The 20,551-nt window shown below is 39.6% G+C and overlaps 1 protein-coding gene across 9 annotated transcripts in view; it reads left to right on the top strand.

The window, feature by feature from the left end:
* Adam22 (ADAM metallopeptidase domain 22) overlaps positions 1 to 20,551 on the top strand; it is a 237,439-nt gene that overhangs the window by 182,683 nt on the left and 34,205 nt on the right. For all 9 annotated transcript variants that reach the window (XM_028776039.1, XM_028776041.1, XM_028776038.1 and 6 more), the window contains exons 15-24: positions 880 to 979; positions 2,529 to 2,600; positions 2,809 to 2,901; positions 3,924 to 4,004; positions 5,913 to 5,963; positions 6,172 to 6,235; positions 8,997 to 9,102; positions 14,885 to 15,004; positions 16,945 to 17,113; positions 18,121 to 18,235. In XM_028776039.1, the coding sequence (XP_028631872.1) occupies positions 880 to 979; positions 2,529 to 2,600; positions 2,809 to 2,901; positions 3,924 to 4,004; positions 5,913 to 5,963; positions 6,172 to 6,235; positions 8,997 to 9,102; positions 14,885 to 15,004; positions 16,945 to 17,113; positions 18,121 to 18,235 (971 nt within the window). The remainder of the gene's footprint in view (positions 1 to 879; positions 980 to 2,528; positions 2,601 to 2,808; positions 2,902 to 3,923; positions 4,005 to 5,912; positions 5,964 to 6,171; positions 6,236 to 8,996; positions 9,103 to 14,884; positions 15,005 to 16,944; positions 17,114 to 18,120; positions 18,236 to 20,551) is intronic.

Genomic DNA, 20,551 nt, shown 5'->3' with positions numbered 1-20,551 from the left:
ATTCACATTATGACTCTCTCATTGTTTGTACGTCCATGCTCTCTGTATTCACATTATGACTCTCTCATTGTTTGTACGTCCATGCTCTCTGCGTTCACATTATGACTCTCTCATTGTTTGTGCATATAGCTATCTTTGTGCATATGGCTGTGTTTTGTAAGGAAACAAACCTAAAAGCAGGAATGACTGATCCAAAGGTCTGCATATCTGGAGGATTCTTAATGCATATTGACATTTTTTTCTCTTTCTTTTTCCCTCTGGACCATTTATTACCTTTTGTCTGTTACATAATTTTAAAACAACTTCAAACTTTACAAAGAGTCACAAGGTCACCAGGAAGGATTCTGTTGGCTCCTTGACTCATAGGCTACTAGTTTGGGTGCATTTCCTGTAACAGGAATCTCCCCTCCCTCCAGCCACAGGGAGTGGGGGAGCCTTCTTCTCTATACCAGGGCTGACCCAGAGAGCAGAGAAGCCGTTTCCAGCTGAGGCTGCAGAGTGCAGCTTCAAGTTAGGCTTCGCTTCTCTACCTTCCTGCAGTCCGCAACATTCCCTTACGTTTTCTTTAACTTTCATGGCCGGACACATATTATAAATTACAGGCCATATATTATAAATTACAAATTTTGTAGAATTCTCTGATGTTTGAGTTGCAGCTCACTGCATATTATTTATGCACTGGAAATGAAAGTTTGTCTTTAAATTATAGGCGCTATGCAAATAAGTGAGCGATGGACAGCTACTACATGTTGCTAAATAAAGAGTTTAGACACATCATGGTTGACGAATGTATAATCTTAACACTGGACATGGAACACTAGTAAATAAACAAGGGAGGCTCACCGTGTACCGAGGCACTCACTGTCTGTTCTCTGGCAGCTACTATCTCCCGAAAAAGTTCACTCAGTGCAACATTGAGGAATACCATGACTTCCTGAATAGTGGTGGTGGTGCCTGCCTGTTCAACAAGCCTTCCAAGGTAATACGGTGATCGAGACTACTTATTCATGAATCAGTGCCCACTGTCATAAACACCAGTTTGTGTCTGCTGGATCTACAAAAGACAACTTTTCAATTTGGCCGTACGGGTCACATGTCTTCATTTCATGGCCTGCTTTAATCTGGGACAGTTGGGGTTATTACGATGGTATAGCTAGCTGATGGGAGTTACTGGGGATTTTCTTTTGTTTTCTTTTGTCCTTTCTAACTACGAAAGTATGGGTATGTATTTTCATTCTGTAATGTGAAAATTTTGGTTAACATCTAAATTAATATTATAAAGCAATGTAATAGTAATTAGAGCACACTAACATTACACATCACCATAGGACAAACTATATTTAAGTGACAGAAAATGATGACAGTTAAAAAGTAAAATAGGCTTAAAAATCTTCTTGTGATTAGGTCAAAACCCATTTTAATTCCAAGAGCTCATTGTTACTGTTGTTCTCTGCAAAGCTGTGTTCAACAGCCACAGTCCTGCTTTGTATTGAACAGGTTAGGAGGCACAGTAATTTTCTCATCACTTTCTAATCTAAAAGTAACTTTGTTCAGGAACCACATTTAGACCCTGGGAGCCTCATGCCTGTAATTTCAGCACTCAGAAACCTAAGACACAGGGCTCACCATGTGTTCAAAGCCAGCGTGAGCTACAGGGGCAGAGCTACCTGGGCTATAGTAAAACTTTGTCTTGAAAGAAAAAGAGAGTCTGAAAATGCCACACTGAAACTCATTTCTTTGTGTCTAACCAAAGCTAATTAAAATAAAACAAAATAAAAACCCAAAGGGCTGGAAAGATGGCTCTAGAAGAGTTCCAGATTGTCAGAACTACAGTTACAGACAACTGTGAGCTGTCATTTGGGTGCTGGGAATGGGACCTGGTTCTCACGTGCGGTTAACCATTGAAAACAATAATAACAGGATTTTCTCAGGTTAGATTTGAGCCTCATGATATTTACAGACAGCTGATGAATTAGATGGACAGCATCTGTCACTGATGGTGAGTAAGGTAGTAAAGTCTCTGCTATGATTGTATCAAGGTTTCATCATTTTTTGGTTTTTTTTTTAAATTGTGCTATGTTGTATTTTATTGCTGACTATTGAATCCAGGGCCTCCCACACACTAAGGATTTGCTGTACTCTTAAGCACCTTACTACCTAGTTCTACGAGTGTAGTCTACGATTCCTGACTCCAGATTTCCAACTTTCTTACAGAAATGGGCTTTCAATGTTTCTTGTCAATGTTTCTGTCTAGCCAGATCATCTTTATTTTGGTGACATTCACCATACCCCACTTGACATACATATTATATAATGCCAATATATAGTACTAAGTCTGAATATTAAAATAGAAACCAAAATTGATCTTCTAAAGTTCCAAGTTCTAAAGTTGTACATTTTATTCTAAGGTAAATAAAACTATGGTGAGAGTAGACAGTGTACACCAGATGTGCTCTTGGCCGTTAGCCCTGTGAGGTTTTGGTATTGATGTTTCTGTACTTCAGCCCTGTCTGGTTTCCCTCCCACAGCTTCTTGATCCTCCCGAGTGTGGAAACGGCTTCATTGAAACTGGAGAGGAGTGTGACTGTGGCACCCCTGCGGTAAGTCCCTGTCCCTTTGAGGATCCTTTTTAGGTAGCTAGCTCCATGCTTTCGAGATAGTACTCAACATTACATCTTAGGAATTTTATAGGATCTGTGGATGGATGATTGCTATTGTGAGTTTGAACATTCACTTTCAAAAGTACCTTGGTACTTTTGGGAAAACGACAACATTTTCTAATGTTTTACCCCTGCTTATATTCCTTAGGAATGTGCCCTTGAAGGGGCGGAGTGTTGTAAGAAATGCACCTTGACCCAGGACTCTCAATGCAGTGATGGCCTCTGTTGTAAAAAGTGCAAGGTAAATAATTTACCAATTAGAGGTCAAAGGCTGAAAGGGAGGCATGTGCTTAAACTGGTAAGGCTATGCATATATAACCCAAGAGCCCTGTCTAACACATAGCAAATGACTGAATTCCCAGCGGCTACAAGATCTCATGAAGTCTTCTGAAGTGTGGTTTTGGTTAATATTCCCATTTAATAGTACTTTACCCAGTGTCTTAAAACCAGTGCATGAGAGGGCCAGGGCCTGAACTGTGTCACTGGTCAGAGACTAGCTTCCCCTCCTGACTCCCTGGGGTGCAGGCACCTTAAAGAGAATCAGGTGTTAACTAATTTTGGAGTAGAAGATGCTCGGTATAGTCTTCCTTTTTTGCTGACCAGTTTGATGCATCTTTCAGCACAAGCCACTTAGGGAACAAGAGGGATGTTTTAGATAAGATGGTACTGTGTTGACGTGCAGATGACAATGCCTCTTTATTTCCTGTCCTACTTCATTCCCCTCACAGCATCTTCAGACTCCTTATACTTTTACATCAATATTAAAAGTTATTTAGGGCTTAACTTTCCTCCTATATTTCCTAACAATAATATGAACAGAGCCATACACTTGAACAGTAATTAGCACAGATTCTCAATTCATGTTTGTTATGATGTGGTCAAAGCTTAACTTTGCAATTTTTGGCAGGTGAGGCAAGAAAGCAGAAACAAAAGCAATTAGATAAAGGCATAAACCAGAAGGGTCAAGCCCAAATCCAAAGGCTGCTTGGCAAGAGTTCCTAGAACTTGAGCTAACTCACTCTTGAACCCTTACCCTGTTTTAGCGGGATATTGCGACACATATGTGTGGTGGCTACGGAAGTTTTGTCACCTACAAGGAGCTATCTCTTACAGTTATCAAAATAGCAGCTGTTCAGTATCTGTGTTTTGTACAGGCTGTCATCTTAAAATAGTTTAAGTTTGCATTTTTCTTTTAATATGGGACTATGAGAGGATTTTTAAAAATGTTTTCACAGTTTTGCACATCTATGTCATTCTTTTCAGTTTCAACCTCTGGGGACTGTGTGCCGAGAAGCGGTGAATGACTGTGACATTCGTGAAATATGTTCAGGAAATTCAAGCCAGGTAACCTACAGTAATTACTCTACACATGATAATTAAAGGAAACCAGGGACATTTTTGGTGTGTTACAAGAGAAATACAAATGGGCAAGATGTCATTTGTCTCTGTCATAACACCCTTCCCTCTCCCCCACCCCTAATCTCTCTGTGTGTGGGTACTGGGATGGGGATCGAACCGAGGTTCATGCCAGGCAGACGTTCTACCATGGAGGTACACGTCCAGCTCTTGCACCGCATCACTGTTGGCTAGCATCCTTCTGTATTATCATCTTTGCAAAATCTCACATGATGTCACCAAGAAATGAAGACAACATAACCACATACTTGGCTGTGTTTCAGCCAAACAAATAAAGATACCAGGGAAGAAGGGACAGGAGGGTCACTCATCACAACCAGCATCTTCTACTTCCCCAGTGACCTGGTAACACAACGCTAGTAGAGAAGTTTATGTTTTGTGTAGGGAGCTGGTTTTATTTAACAAAACTATAGAAACTGAAATTCATGTGTGGCAGGGCAATGACTACCAACATTCTTCTTTGCTTCCAGAGAAGAAAGATTAAGAAGTAATATGTCTATAATGGTAAAAATGATTGATTTAAAGGATACAAGAAATCTTTATGTAAGAGTATCCCCCCTTACCATGTAATTAGCAGAGTTCTCCACGCTCTCATGGCATTATTAATGACAATAATTACCATTAAGATTCATAGGCATGAGGATACTACTTTGATATGATTATAAATAAGCAGGAATTATTAAATAATCTCAAATCCAAAATCCACGTTTAACAGAGATGCTGTATTGAGTTAGGTTAAACAGTACACCTTGATAGAGATGATTTTAGATTATTGTTCTGTGACCTTCATTTAATGTGTTATATCCATTATAACTAGAATATATGAAATCATTCATCAATGATATAAGGACGTTTCTGTGACAAAAACAAACAGAATGGAAAGCATCTAATTACCTTTTACTTGTATCTTAAACATCAGGATTATAGGAAAGACGAGCTGTATGTTTCACAGGAGACAAGTGCCTGCATTCGGGTTGTTTCTCCATCACGTCTTTTTCCTGTCCTTTAATACTGGCCATCTTCCCCGAGTGACTGTGTAATCTGTGTCTTTCTCTCACCGAAGTAATAAACTGTATATGGCCAGTTATGTGCTCACCTGAGTACTTTATAATCTTTAAGTTACTTCAAGGAAAGATGATGTTATGGCGTGTAATATTCTCTCCCAAAGTTAATATCCATGGAGAAGCGAGTCTTCCTTCCCCTCTTTCAGAATCCTCCCTGTTTCTTTTTTTCTTTTAAAAATTATTTTTGTTTTTATTTGAAAAGTTTGCTTACAAAATAACAAGAGTCCATAGTAGATTTTCAGATGTATTCATTTTAGGTGTTCTCCTCTCAGTCTTCCTGCCCTGCCTTCTCTGCTGTGTCCTGTACTCCCAGGATTTCCATCTTCCTGTCCTTGCCTTCTCTGCTGTGTCCTGTACTCCCAGGATTTTAAGTGAAAGGCTATACTGCTCCCTGTGGCAAAAGGCAGGAAAGTGTACTTATGGCTTCTCTGATGGGGACCTGTTTCTGGCTTTTGTCCTAAGGCCCATTTCCTTCTCTAGGGACTAGTGAGTCTAAATGAAGCATATGCTAAGGCATATTGTCTACCAAGCCATTCTAGTAAGTTCTTTTCTCTGTAAATATGCAACCAGTTTTTACCTCTGGTAGACGTCATATTTTTCAAAAATTAAATATATCTCTTCTTGCTTCCTTTTAATCATCTCCTTTTATGTATAGTTTAAGGGAATTGGTGTATTACCAACCATGATTATATAAAATGAGAACATTAACAGGATTGGGTTAGCTTGATGTTTTGTCTGAGTTTGGGTGATAGTTTGCTCTTTTTGTTCCTAGTGTGCCCCAAATGTGCATAAAATGGATGGGTATTCGTGTGATGGTACTCAGGTAAGCTATGCATTTTTCTCTAAAATTTCAAGGACTGCCAACATGAAAGGAATACTAAAATTATATCTCAGTAAGATCAGTTTGAATGGGTTACAATCAATTCAGATGATAGCACCCATGTGCTCTGTTCCCTAACTGTATGTCCTTTTCCATTGTGTAGCAAAGTGAATGTCATTACCACTGATAGGTATTCATTTTCTCATTTTAGGGAATTTGCTTTGGAGGAAGATGTAAAACCAGAGATAGACAGTGCAAATACGTCTGGGGGCAAAGTAAGTTGTCACGTGGCTTGATTATTTTTTCACAGGACATTGGCACACTCTTATAAGGACACATGGGCTAGAAGTAAATTGTTGACCATTTCATAACTGGAAGCTTCTCCGAACCACTTCAATATTGGGTAGGAAACACTTTTCTAGAAATTAGAGAAAGGCACCTTCTTTGAGAAACCGTGGTCTCTGGCTAGTTGGCAGTGCCTGTAGATGAGGTAGTAGGTACCTTTGCTGCTGGGCAGGCGAACCCACCTGGTGCACAGCTTGGAGAATAGAGCAGTCTTGATTTCAGCACCTCAGCTGAGTGCCCTTGAGCAGAAGATCCCATATGGCTATACAAAGCCATATGGGATGGACATGGGCTCTAGGTAGGATATCCTTGCCTTAGACCTAAGCATGTGGCTTCCCCACCCCCATCTACTGTCTTCTTTAAGCTCCAACTGGCTTTCATAGTTATAGGTGACCTTCTGCTGAAGTAGCTCACCTGTAAAGAACAGAGTTGTTAATGTTATCCTTCTTGAAATCTGTCAGAGTTTTAAAGGAGAATATCTACCATTTTTAAATACTAAATATTAGTATTTACGTTTACAGTATCTAAATTTGTATTTAAAGTTTGTATTAAATATTTTTTTCCAGAATTAATAGCCAATATTTTTGAAATATATTTGTGTTCTAAACCCTTTAAAAAGTTTTTTTTCAGGTAGAGTGTTACTATGTAGCCCAGCCATATACCTTGGCCAGATAGACCTTGAACTTGTAAGCTTGTCTCAGCTGCCCAAGTGCTGAGATTACAGGCACATGTTACCATACCTGCACTATTGGAAGTTCTTTTGAAAGATAATTTGTACTAGCATAAGCTATAAAATGAAGCACAGTCCTTAGATTCATAGTTAGTAGCTGCAATCCTTTTAGGAAAGAAACATGTTCTTTGAGTCTCTTGAGAAGCTTTGAGATGAGGAGAAAATTTAGTCAGGCAGGTTTGTGCTCTAAATAAAGGGATGCTATTTTTGTTTCTTCTGCTTGAGAAAAACAGGTGAGGAACTAGCAATGTAATTAGCTACTGTGTAATCTGTGCAGCTTGAGTATCCTTATTTGAAATGCCTAGTACCAGAAGTATGGAAGATTGTGGAATTTTATGTCAGGGACTTATATGTAAATAATGAGCATTCAGTTCCTTTCTCTCTCTCTCTCTCTCTCTCTCTCTCTCTCTCTCTCTCTCACACACACACACACACACACACACACAAACACATACACATATCATGAGGTTAATTTTATATGATATTTTTAGTATGCTTAATATACTTGCATTTTTACTGACTGTAAGTGTGTGTGTGTGTGTGTGTGTGTGTGATATGTATGTGTGGTATGGTGTATGAGCAGGTGTGCATGCCTGTGCACTCCCAGAAGGCAGAGGGGCATCATATCTTCCTCTATCACTCTCCACCTTATTCTCTTGAGACAGGGTCTCTCACTAACCAGGAGCTAAGCTAGCATCTAGCAAGCCCCAGTGATCCTCCTGTCCCTGCCCCATGCCTCTGGGGTTATAGGCACTCACATGCCCATTCTTGGCTTTGTTCATGATTCCGAGCCAAGTCCTCATGATTATACACTGCCTTTCTCACTGCACCACATCCTCATGCTTATACACTTCCTTCTCTTCCTCACTGTGTCACATCCTCATGATTATACACTGCCTTTCTCACTGCACCACATCCTCATGCTTATACACTTCCTTCTCTTCCTCACTGTGTCACATCCTCATGCTTATACAGTGCCTTCCTCACTGCACCACATCCTCATGCTTATACAGTGCCTTCCTCACTGCGCCACATCCTCATGGTTATACACTTCCTTCTCTTCCTCACTGCACACATCTTCAGGATATGGTTGTAGAATTTTCTATTTGTGGTATCTCATTAGCTCTTAAAAAGACTTGAGACATAAAGTATTTCAGAATTTTGGATTGGCAATACTTAACTTGCATCACCAATTGGCATTTGATTAGTTTACAAAAGTCTTTGTTATTGTTTTTTGTTTGGTTGGTTTCAAATAAGATTTCATGTAGCCCAGGATGGCCTTGAATCTCCTGTGGAACAGAAGATGATCTTGAACCTCCTAATCCTCCTGCCTCTGTCTCCCAATTGCTGAATTGATAGGCTTATCGTGGCTGGTGGGAAAATCATATTGTTCTAGCAGGTGTCTCTGATACACTGGCTTCAGAAAAGACAAAAATCAGTAAAGGCGCTGGAATACCTTAAAGTTCCACTTGCCTTTCAAAGACTTTGCATGAACTCAATATCATCGCAAAGCACAATAAAAGTATTTCTTAGAGCAGTTAAGAACTAGTAAGCAGGGTAAAAATCATGCTGCTCTTTCTTGAATTCAATTATGCCGCATAATTTTAGAATAATATTGCCCTTTTATTAATAATGTTTCTGATTGAGAACTTAGGCATCAGGTGCTGTGATTAAAACATGTACTCAGGGTTAGTATCGTCCCCTACATAGCTCCAGATCCTCGGAATATTCTCTCAGTGTGCCCTCTAACTCCCCTCACAGGTCTACATGTGCTTGCTTTCCTGATCCAAATAAGGTTCCACGGAAGATGTACCCACGCCGTGTCTGTGATATGGCACGCCTTTTTAAAGTGATAGCATGATTTCTGGTTTTGTCATTGCTAACACCACAGTGAGCATGGCTCCTTACTGCAGCATCCCATACTATCTCCATCACTGATGTGCAATTTTTTTGTGCTTCAGAGGTGACAGCATCTGACAGGTACTGCTATGAGAAACTGAACATTGAAGGGACTGAGAAGGGCAACTGTGGGAAAGACAAAGACACATGGACACAGTGCAACAAACGGTGAGTGCTCACAGAACCCAGAGGTCATTCATCATTCAGTTCACAGACATACATTCCGCCTGGATGTTCCTGTTTAGGGGGCTGAATAAAGTATGCTCTCTGGTCTGTTCTCCCCAGTGCTCCAGCATCAGAAAGGATGCTAGTTCTCGACATGGACCTGGACCTCGTTCTTCGGGTCCTTGTACAAGGGTAACCAGAAGGTTCTCCTGGTAATTGCTACAGTCTCTCACCTAGACAGTACCTCTCAGCACCTCAAGATTGAGGAAGATTGGAGCCACATATCCAATGCTGCTGAGTGAATTAGCTAACTCTGACCTTTTTAAACTACCTTTTGTCTTTGCCAGATGTCTCAGTGTTTCACTGTCCCATGTAGGTAGGAGTAATTGACTCCATCTTTCCTCTGTATGTTGTCAAAGCACGGATCATGGTTGTGTTCCCCTTTGCTCCCTGCCACTTATTGTGAACTATCCTCCTGTTTCCATTTTTGTCAATAGCACAGCCAAGCCCTCTAACTCTGAGGACTACAAAATCCCTTGAGCTCTCTCTACTGGAATTCTCAAGCATCCTGTTACCAGAAAAGTCTTCTAAACCCTTTCGAATGTGTCAGGTCTTTGCTCAAATTTCAATAGCTCTACACAGCTGGTTAATAGAATATTCATCCTGTAATGAAAGTACACTGTGTGCTGAGCATGTTCACCGTCTCACATTGGTGAGCCTGCCATGGCATTATGAAAGTCATTTCCTAGATGGAGAAACCATGGCAAGATCAGTGTCTGGGCCCAAGAGCATGCAGCTAGGACTAGAGAGAGAATTAGTGTCTGCTATTCTGCTATCAGAATGTTCTCTCAGTTTTTCTGCTGAAAGTCTGTGGTTTTAATTAACAAATGAAATAGAACCCTAGCCTGGGCACAGGAGTACACACCTTTAACCCTAGCACATGGAAAGTAGAGAGAGATGGATCTTTGGGTCTGCATAATGAATTCCAGACCAGGACTATGAAGGGAGATCCTATCTCCAAAAAAAAAAAAAAAAAAAAATGTGGGAGGATTAGGGGAAGTCTTCCATTGGGGTAGCATTCTCAGTCCAACGGTTGGCTGTGAGTATATGCATCTGTGTTAGTCAGGTGCTGTCAGAACCTCTCAGAGGACAGCCATACCAGGCTCCTGTCTTCAAGCATATCTTGGTTGGCATCAGCAGTAGTGTTGGGGATTGGTGTCTGAAGATGAGATGGATCCCAAGGTGGGTGGTCTCTTGATGGCCCTTCCTTCAGTCTCTGCTCTATATTTTGTCCCTGCATTTTCTTTAGACAAGAACAATTTTGGGTTAAAATTTTTGAGATGGGTGGTTGGCCCCATCCCTCAACTCGGGGCCGTGTGTATCTACTGGAGGTGGTCTCTACAGATTCTGTCTTCCTGTTGTTGGGCATTTCAGCTAATGTCCTCCCCAAAGGGTTCTGAGAGCCTCTCAAATCCCTAGTGTTTGGGACTTTCTAGTGCCCCCCCCAGGGTTGCCCCGGAAGGGTGCATATTGCTTTTCATTTTCCTGGCTTCTAGACTTCTATTTCCCCCCAGATCTGAACCTGCCCCCTTTTTCACTCCCCCTACCCTCTCCCACCCAGGTCACTCCTTCCCTCTGCCTCCTGTGATCATTTTTGATTCCTCTTAAGTGGGATTGAAGCATCCACACTTTGACCTTCCTTCTTGTTAAACTTCATATGGTCTGTGAGTTGTATCCTGTGTATTCTGAGCTTTTGGGGTAATATTCACTTATGAGTGAGTATGTATGTATGTTCTTTTCTAGGTCGGGGTTACCTTACTCAGGATGATATTTTTCTAGTTCCATCCATTTGCTTGCCAAATTTGCAAAGCCCTCATTTTTAATAGCTGAGTAGTGTAATTCCATTGTGTAAATGTACCACATATTCTGTATCCATTCTTCCATTGAGGGACACATGGGTTGTTTCTACCTTCTGGATATTATAAATAAGGCTGTGAACATAGTGGAACATCTTTTTGGTATATGCCCAGGAGTAGTATACATGGGTCTTCAGGAAGAAGTATTTCAAATTTTCTAAGGAACTGCCAGATTGATTTCCAAGGTGGTTGTAATAGCTTGCAATCCCACCAACAATGGAGGAGTGTTCATTTTTCTTGACATCCTTGCCAGCATCTGCTGATGCCTGAGTTTTTGAACTTAACCATTCTGACTAGTGTGAGGTGGAATCTCAGGGTCATTTTGATTTGCATTTTCCTGATGACTAAGGATGTTGAACATTTCTTTAGATTCTTCTCAGCTATTTTATGATTTCTTGGTTGAAAATTATTTGTTTGGCTTTTTTTCAATTGGGTTATTTGGTTTTCTGGAGTCTAACTTCTTGAGTTCTTTATTTCTTCCCTAAGTTATCATTGAATAGAGAGTTGTTCAGCTTTCATGAGTATGTGGGCTTTCTGTTGGTTTTGTTCTTATTGAAGACCAGACATGGTCCATGGTGGTCTGATAGAATGCATGGAATTAATTTAGTCTTTTTGCATCTGTTGAGGGTTGTTTTGTGACCAATTATATGGTCAGTTTTGGAGAAGGTACCATGAAGTGCTGAGAAGAAGGTATATTCTTTTGTTTTAGGATGAAATGTTCTATAGATATCTGTGAAATCCATTTGGTTCATAACTTCTGTTAGTTTCAGTGTGTCTCTCTTTAATTGCTGTTTTTGTAATCTGTCCATTGGTGAGAGTGGCATATTGAAGTCTCCCACTATTATTGTGTGAGGTTCAATGTGTGTTTTGAGCTTTAGTAACATTTCTTTTACAAATATGATTGCCCTTGCATTTGGAGCATAGATGTTCAGAATTGAGAGTTCATTTTGGTGGATTTTTCCTTTAATGAGTATGAAGCGTTCTTCTCCATCTCTTTTGATAATTTTGATTGAAAGTGTATTTTATTGGATATTAGAATGGCTACTTCTGCTTGTTTCTTGAGGCCATTTGCTTGGAAAATTTTTTCCAGCCTTTTACTCTGAGGTAGTTCTATTCTATCTTTGTCACTGAGATGTGTTTCCTATATACAGCAAAATGCTGCGTCCTGTTTATGTATCCAGTCTGTTATCCTGACTCCCAGGAAGTCTGTCATAACCAGGTTCACAGATGAGACCCCCCACCCCAATACCTGCCCTAACTGGTTCCCCCATGGAGCCCAGTGGACACAGGACTGATCTTCAGGCAACACATCTTCCTTCAGATCTGCAGCTCTTCCCCAGGAAGATTGGGCATTACACACACCCACACCCACACCCACACCCACACCCACCCACCCACCCCCACACAAACACATACACACACCCCTGCACACTCAGAGACAGCTGGACTCCTAGGAAATCTGTCATAACCAGGTTCACAGAAGGCCTGCTCTAACACAGCTTACAGAACTCCACTTGCCTACAAGGAGGGACAGACTCTAGTCAGAGACAGCAAGGCCAGTTAACACCAGAGATAACCACATGCCGAAAGGCAAGTGCAAGAGCAGAAGCAATAAAAACCAATGCTACTTGGCACCATCAGAACCCAGTTCTCCCACCACAGCAAGCCCTAGATACCCTAACACACCTGAAAAGCAAGATTCTGACTTAAAATTCTGTCTTATGAAGATGATAGAGGACTTTAAGGGGGACATAAATAACTCCCTTAAAGAAATATTAAGTGAACACAGGCAAGCAGGTAGAAGCCCTTAAAGATGCACAAATTCCTTAAAGAAATACAGGAAAATAAAATCAAATAGGTGAAGGTATTGAAAAAATCCAGGACCTAAAAATGGAAATAGAAACAATAAATAAATCACAAATGGAAGCAACCCTGGAGATGGAAAGCCTAGGAAAGAGATGATCAGGAGTTTCAGATGTAAGATCACCAACAGAATACAAGAGATAGAAGAGAGAATCTCAGGTGTAGATGACATCATAGAAGATACTGACACAACAGTCAAAGAACATACAAAGTGCAAAAACCTCCTAACCCAAAATATCCAGGAAATTCAGGACACAATAAAAAAGACCAAAACTAAGAATAATAGGAATAGAAGAGAGTGAAGATTCCCAATTCAAAGGTGAGAAAACATCTTCAACAAAATCATAGAAGAAAACTTCCCTAACCTAAAGAAAGAAATGACCATAAATGGACAAGAAGCCTACAAAACACCAAATAGATTGGACCAGAAAAGAAAAGCCACCCATCACATAATAATCAAAACACTAAATACACAGAACAAATAAAGAGTATGGTAAAGGAAAAAGGCCAAGTACCATGTAAAGGAAGACCTATCAGAACTACACAAGACTTTTCAACAGAGACTCTAAAAGGAAGAAGATCTTGGACAGATGTCATGCAGACCCTAAGAGAACACAAATGCCAGCCAAGGCTACTATACCCAGCAAAGCTTTACTATTCTTAATACCTATAGTATATTGCCCTATGTTAATGTGTCTGTTGGCACTATTAATTCCTTAGATGCGGTCTTTACATCCTGTACCAACACCAGTGAGAAATTCATCCATTCTTCACGGCCCATTTGAAAAAACCTTGCTCTATAAATTATTTCCTAATGGGCCCTCCCAGTTCCTCTCTGAACTCCCACAGACATAGGCCTTGAGGTATTCTTATGGCCCATATCCTCAGTTCATTATTTTGTACATGCTTATGTATATGCTGGGTCTTCTTACACAGTAGCATTCCTGTGAGGATAAACATCATGTTCTGCTTTTGTTATAGATTTTAAGTTACAAACGTTAGCGTTCATAAATGAAACTAGAAAGGATTTAAATGTTTCTTCTATATCTTATTTATAAGGCATAAATATATTTAGAATGTAATTTTATATTTGCATATATTTCTATATTTAAAATACTTTTAGAGAATGTACCTTTTATATATTAGTGATAACTATAGATCCCCATTTCTCTATGTTATCCATCATATAAATTCTGGTATTTTCACATGTGATTTTGTTGCTGTGTTAATCAATTAGTGGGTTTTTTGTTTATTTGTTTATTTTGTTTTGTCTTGTTTTATGAGTTTCTCTGTGTATAATCCTGGAACTTGCTCTGTAGATCAGGCTGGCCTTGAATTCATAGAGATCCACCTGCCTTTGCCTCCTAAGATTAAAGAGTGCACCATCACTACCCAGCATAGTGTTTATAAGATTTAAATATGTCATCACTATTGATGACCAAAATATGTCTGTTAAAAAATATATAAAGCAATGTTTTTAATACGGCAACTTTACTATTTTAATACGGCATATATGACATATTAATATATTTCTGGACATATAGGATTTGTTTCGAAGGGTAGTGAGGCTTTATGGCTAGGAATGTCCATGAGCAGTGGTTCACCTCGTCTTTGCTTTTGGAAGGCAGGATGCAGAAGTAGCTATATTACAGAAGAATATTCAGACCAAGTTTACTCACTCACTCAATACTAAACAAGTTTATCCTATCTAGCAGTATGTGATATACACTACATTCTGATAAAAGGTGTATTTGATGGATAATTTTCCTTAACCAAATACTTGAACTGACAGTCAATAGAAGATAACAATCTAGGGAATTATTAGGATTTTGGATCACCAGTTGGAGTTTTAGAGAAATTAATTTGAGACCCGGAGTCAACCCAATATTGGCTTATTTTATTTTGCTTAGCATACACATAAGTAATGCTGCTGGTGGGTAATAAATACAAGAGAGAAGATACTACTTCAAGAGATCAAGTCAGTAACTGGTACTCTTTTACCACAGGGATGTGCTTTGTGGTTACCTTCTGTGCACAAATATTGGCAATATCCCAAGGCTCGGAGAGCTTGACGGTGAAATCACGTCCACCTTAGTTGTGCAGCAAGGAAGAACATTAAACTGCAGGTAATCATCCAACCATCCTGTGGTTCATTAGTCTCTTCTTCCCAGGGATACAGCTAGACCTGCTACTGTTTCCAGTGTATGTGCATGTTCATAGTCTGAACTGAAGTGTGGTTCATAAATGTGATCATATAAATCATAATAGAAAAATGAAAGTAGATAAGAACGATACATGGGAATTGTTATATGGTTGCTGGAATTATGTTTAGTTGCTCAGTAAAATCCTGATGGGTTTGGCTTACATTTTCTTCTTAGTGGAGACTTCTGGATATGATCAGTCACCATAAGTCTGCATTTCATTTTGCTTCTTTCTGAAGTTCCATGAAATTAAATTTTCTTTGGGAGTTATATATCTGCAGGAAAACTCAAACATGAAATGGAGGTGGGAACTATTCATATCTAGAATGTGTACAACTGACTCTGGGGCTCACACTTAGGAGAGCCTTTGAGAAAGTTGAATTTATAGGTCAGTAAGATGGAACACTGAAACACCTTGTAACATCTTGGAAGCCTCAGAAATTGGCAGCACTGTCTACTGTTCAAGGAGGGATTAGATGAGTTTCACAGCAGGTTTTTACATAAAGGAGTTATCTGGAAGTTTGAAAAACAAAAAGGAGCCTAATACATACATTCCTTTGATGACTCAGCCACAAAGGGGCTGACCTACACTTGCATTGGAGATCCAGGCCTTGTCTCCACAGAGAATCAAACAGGAACATTCCTAAATTGAAGAGTTGATACAAGGGTCATATGGAAGTGGTTCAGCTTCAGGGAATGCTCACCGAGAGTACCATGGAAGTTCCCGTCATCTTTCCAGTCATTACTGACGAGCATGCAAAGAATATCACTAACGTGGAAAATCAGAGTGAACAGAAAACCTGTAGAAACTTTTTATCACTAAGTGAAAAAATAATGTTCTACTTTAATTAATCAGACTATGGGAGAAAAAGATTCTGTTGAAGTGAACCTTAGTGGTTGAAATTGTCCCTGGAAGTAGGACTGGAAGTAAAGAAACTGAACAATGAGAAAGAACTCCACAATTAGAGAAGAAATAAAAAAGAACAGAGGAAGAGTAAGGAAGAAATTGTCCATGAATGACGTCAGAGACAGATGTGAACCTCATTATGGAAGCACTATAGGACAGAGAAGAGAGCCTTCATGTTTCCACAGAAGAAGTTCAAGAACTAGAGTGCCTTCAGGTTTATCACCTGGTGTCGAGGGAATCAGAAGACACTGGAAAAATTATTTGTAAATTACAATGCATGAGAGCAGTATAAATCACATCCAATTCGGATCCTTATTTGAGATACATTTGAAATCCTGAAGCCTACTTAGTGAAACCAGTTGGATTTGCACATAGTTTCCAAGGAAAAATAATGAGACTAGTTATATTCTGGCCTTATTGTAATAATCTCGTTAAAATTCTAAATATTATAAATATCTCTTAGAAGAATTAGATAAAATTTTCTATTGCTTCCTACACTTAAAGATACTTGTGGGTGTGGTGATGTATGCCTTTGGTACTGGCACATGGGAGATGGAAGCCAGAGCAACAAAAGTTCAAGCAAGCTTTCTTCAGTGTGGGGGAATTCGAGGGCAGGGATGGGGAATGGGTAGAGGGATGGGGCACACCCTCATAGAAGTAGCAGGAGAGGGGATGGCATAGGGGATTTCTGGGGGGCAAAGGGGGGAAGGGAATCACATCTGAAATGCAAATAAATAAAATATCCAATAAAAAAAAAGAAAAGAAAAGAATTTGATGCTAGTCTGGGCTACTTGAAATCCTATCTCAGTGAAACAAAAGAAACATACTTTGGCTACTGGTTTTTATCAAATAATAAACAGAAGTCCAGAGAAGGGATATTGCCTATTTTTAGTTTTAAACTCAGAGGAGTATGAATTAACGGAGTCCCATTTTCCTTCTGCACACAATTTGTTTGTAGTGGGGGGCATGTTAAGCTTGAAGAAGACGTGGATCTTGGCTATGTGGAAGACGGAACACCCTGTGGTCCTCAGATGATGTGCTTGGAACACAGGTGTCTTCCTGTGGCTTCCTTCAACTTCAGCACTTGCTCAAGCAGTAAAGCAGGCACCGTGTGCTCAGGAAATGGAGTAAGTGTCAAAACCTTGCCCTCCCTCCCGCCTGAGAAAACTGTAACGGTTCCTTAATTGTAGACAATGTGATTATTCATGTTTCTGGCTGATATGTGAACACTGACTTGATCAAAGCTACTTGAATATTTTTGTTGTATAATCAGGAAAGTCTGAGAATAAGAAAACTAGTAATTTTCCTATTCAAATTCTTCTTCCTTCTTTTCTTATGCTAATAGGATGCCATACAGTATAATGATAGGTTTCCTGTGTGTGATTTAGGAGATGGATTTTAGCAAACTACAGAGAATTTTTTTTTAATGGAGAGTGAAGAAGTAAGAGTGAGCCACTCGTTATTTATTTAAACATATAGATAAACAGCATTTAACTACTTAGGTCATCTTTGTACAGATGGATCAGTACTGACCGTAAATACTTGTGGTAGCCATACCAGAGATGACAGCTGAGTTTAAATCCCAGAAACAACGACATCATCAGGGGAAGTGCTGTTCATGGATGATCAGAAAGCAGATTTTAGACATTTTAATTCTGTTCTCTCAGAATTGTGTATTGGGTAGCACAGGCCTTATTTAAGTTATGGGTCAAACACTTGCCCTCCATGAGTGAACCCTCTGAGAATATATCCAGCTTTCTCATTCCTTCCCAGTGGTTGTTTTGATTTCTTTTCTGTTAGCATGTTCTATGATGTCGTTTTTGCCTGTATTACAGAATCTTTGAATGAACTGGTTGTATTATCCAATTAAGGCAGAAGATGTTGGTTTGGAATTTGAAGCACAAATCCTGTCTCAGTTTCAAGTCCTATGCTACTAGTTAGGAGTCAGCATATATGTGCTTATCCGTAGTCTGAACTGAACCTGGGTCTCGCAAGAGCCACAGGTGTTCTTTATCTCTGAGACACCATGCTGTTCTCTTACATTTAAAAGAAATGTTACAAGATAAATCCTCAAGGAAAAAAGGCATGGAAGAAACTTTCACTGACATTTCTGCTCTTCTCCTTTGGATTTCAGGTTTGCAGCAATGAACTCAAGTGTGTGTGCAACAGGCACTGGACAGGTGCTGACTGCAGCACCCACTTTCCTCACAATGATGATGCTAAGACTGGCATCACCCTGTCTGGCAATGGTATGTATCAACTGTACTGTCTCATATTTATATACAATAGAAGAGCGACTTTCTCAATGGACACTTGTATTTGAGATTTTTTTATTATCATCACTCAATAATGAATGGTATCTACATAATGAGAGTGGTCTACCTCGTGAAACCAATCATATTGATTACATTTTAAAGGTTTGTCATACTGAGTATGATTTAGATTAATGACTTTGTCTTATTCTGTCTTCCTTCAAAAAATGTCAAGCATTATAATTACCTAAGGCTATGAACAGACCCTAGCATTTTAAATTTACTCTTTTGACAGTTTCACACATGTAAACAATATATTCTGGTCATGATTGTCCTTCCTGCCCTTTCTTACCCTACTTTCACTGCCAGCAACCCCTTGTTCCCAGCACATCCTCTTCCATGCCTTTTTCCCTTGTGGTTTTATCTTCTAACATTTCTTATAAATATAAGAGAATAACATGGTGTCTCAGAGGTTAAGAACACCTGTTGCTCTTGCCAAGGACCCAGGTTCACTTCCCAGGACCCACATGATAGATTATGACTATCCATTAACTCTTGCTTTCAGGAGATCTGACTCTCTCTTCTCACCTTATCTAACACCAGGCAAAACACTCACACTCGTGCACATAAAATATTCAATTTAAACGGATAATTATATATTTTTAACCTGAATAAGTTTTTTAAAAATTTGATTTAAAAATTTTTTTTAAAAAAATATTCATTATAGAGTCTCATTTCTCTAATGTAAACTTTGAGAAGCTTTCCTGAAACAACTACATCATCTCATTCTTGATGTCCTCAGACTGCAGTGGTAAATGGTCATGTGCCAGTTGCTCCCAAAGTCAACATGAATGCAAGTGTTTATAGTACCTAGAGCACAGTGACTTTTCTTCTTTTTTAAAGAATTATTTTATTCCCTCATATATTATTTCATGACTGTGTCTATCAGTTCCTGGGTGAAGCCTGTCTGATGATAATTGGACTAGGCCCCCATCTATGGATATAGTAGCATATTATTAGGCACCATTTCACTGACTTTTTTGCCAGTCATGTTTGATTCTATCCTAGGTTTCTGGGCTATTCATCCTCTAGGTTCCGACTCTCTAGACAGTGTCCGGAGTGGGGTTCCTCTTGTAGCATGAATCTCAAGCTGGACCAGTCAATGGTTGGCCATTCCCGTAATTTCTGAGCCTCTTTAAGTTGAAGGTTTTGTGGCTGGGTTGGTGTCTTAGTATCTCCACTGGGAGCCTTTCCTGGCTACAGGAGATGGCCAGTTGGCTCTGTTATCCCCCATTACTAGGTATCTTAGTTAGGGTCACCCTCATAGATTCCTGGAAGTTTATATTGCTCTAGGTTTTTACCTGACCCTCAAAGTTCCCTGCAGCTCTAGTTGTCTCTCGCAGAACTCTGTCCCTCCATCTTCCCCTAACCTGATCCATCCTGTTCTAGTTCCCACCTGTCCCCATTACATCTCCTATACCTACTCTATTTCTCCTTCCCAGGGTCATTCAGCCCTCCCCCCTTGAGCCTTCTTTCTTACTTAGTCTCTCTGAATCTATGGATTGTAGTATGGTTATCCTTTCCTTTATAGCTCATATCCAGTTATAAGTGAGTACATATTGTATTTGTCTTTCTGGATCTGGGCTACCTCGCTCACAGTGATCTTTTCTAGTTCCACCCATTTGCCTGAAATTTTCATGATTTTTTTTTAAACTGCTGAGTAATATTCTACTGTGTAACAGTACCAGATTTTCTTTATCCATACTTTGGTTGAGGGACATCTAGGTGGATTCCAGTTTCTGGCTATTGTGAACTAAGCTAATATGAACATAGTTGAACTAGTGTCCTTGTAAGGATGTAGCATCCTTTGGGTATATGCCCAGGAATGATGTCTTGAAGTAGATTGATTCTCAGTTTTCTAAGAAACTGCCATATTGATTTCTCATGTGGTTGTGCAAGTTCGCACTCCTACCAGCAATGAAGGAGTGTTCCCCTTGCTCCACATTCTTGCCAGCATGAGCTGTCAATTGTATTATTGATCTTAGCCTTCCTGTCAGATGTAAGATAAAGTTTCAAAATAATTTTGATTTGTATTTCCCAATGGCTAAGGTGTTGAACATTTTTAGGTGCTTCTCAGCCATTTGAGATTCCTCTGTAAAGAATTCTCTGTTTAGATCAGTAAACCATTCTTTAATTTACTTATTTGGTTTGTCTAGTTTCTTGAGTATTTTGGAAATTAGTGGTTTGTCAGATGTAGAGTTGGTAAAAATATTTGCCCATTTAGTAGGCTGTTCTTTTGTCCTATTGACAGTG

Source organism: Grammomys surdaster, unplaced genomic scaffold (genome assembly GCF_004785775.1).
Source record: "Grammomys surdaster isolate TR1022 unplaced genomic scaffold, NIH_TR_1.0 264, whole genome shotgun sequence".
Lineage (NCBI taxonomy): Eukaryota > Metazoa > Chordata > Mammalia > Rodentia > Muridae > Grammomys > Grammomys surdaster.
Note: the sequence above shows the minus strand (reverse complement) of the source record. Positions and strands in the feature narration are given on the sequence as shown.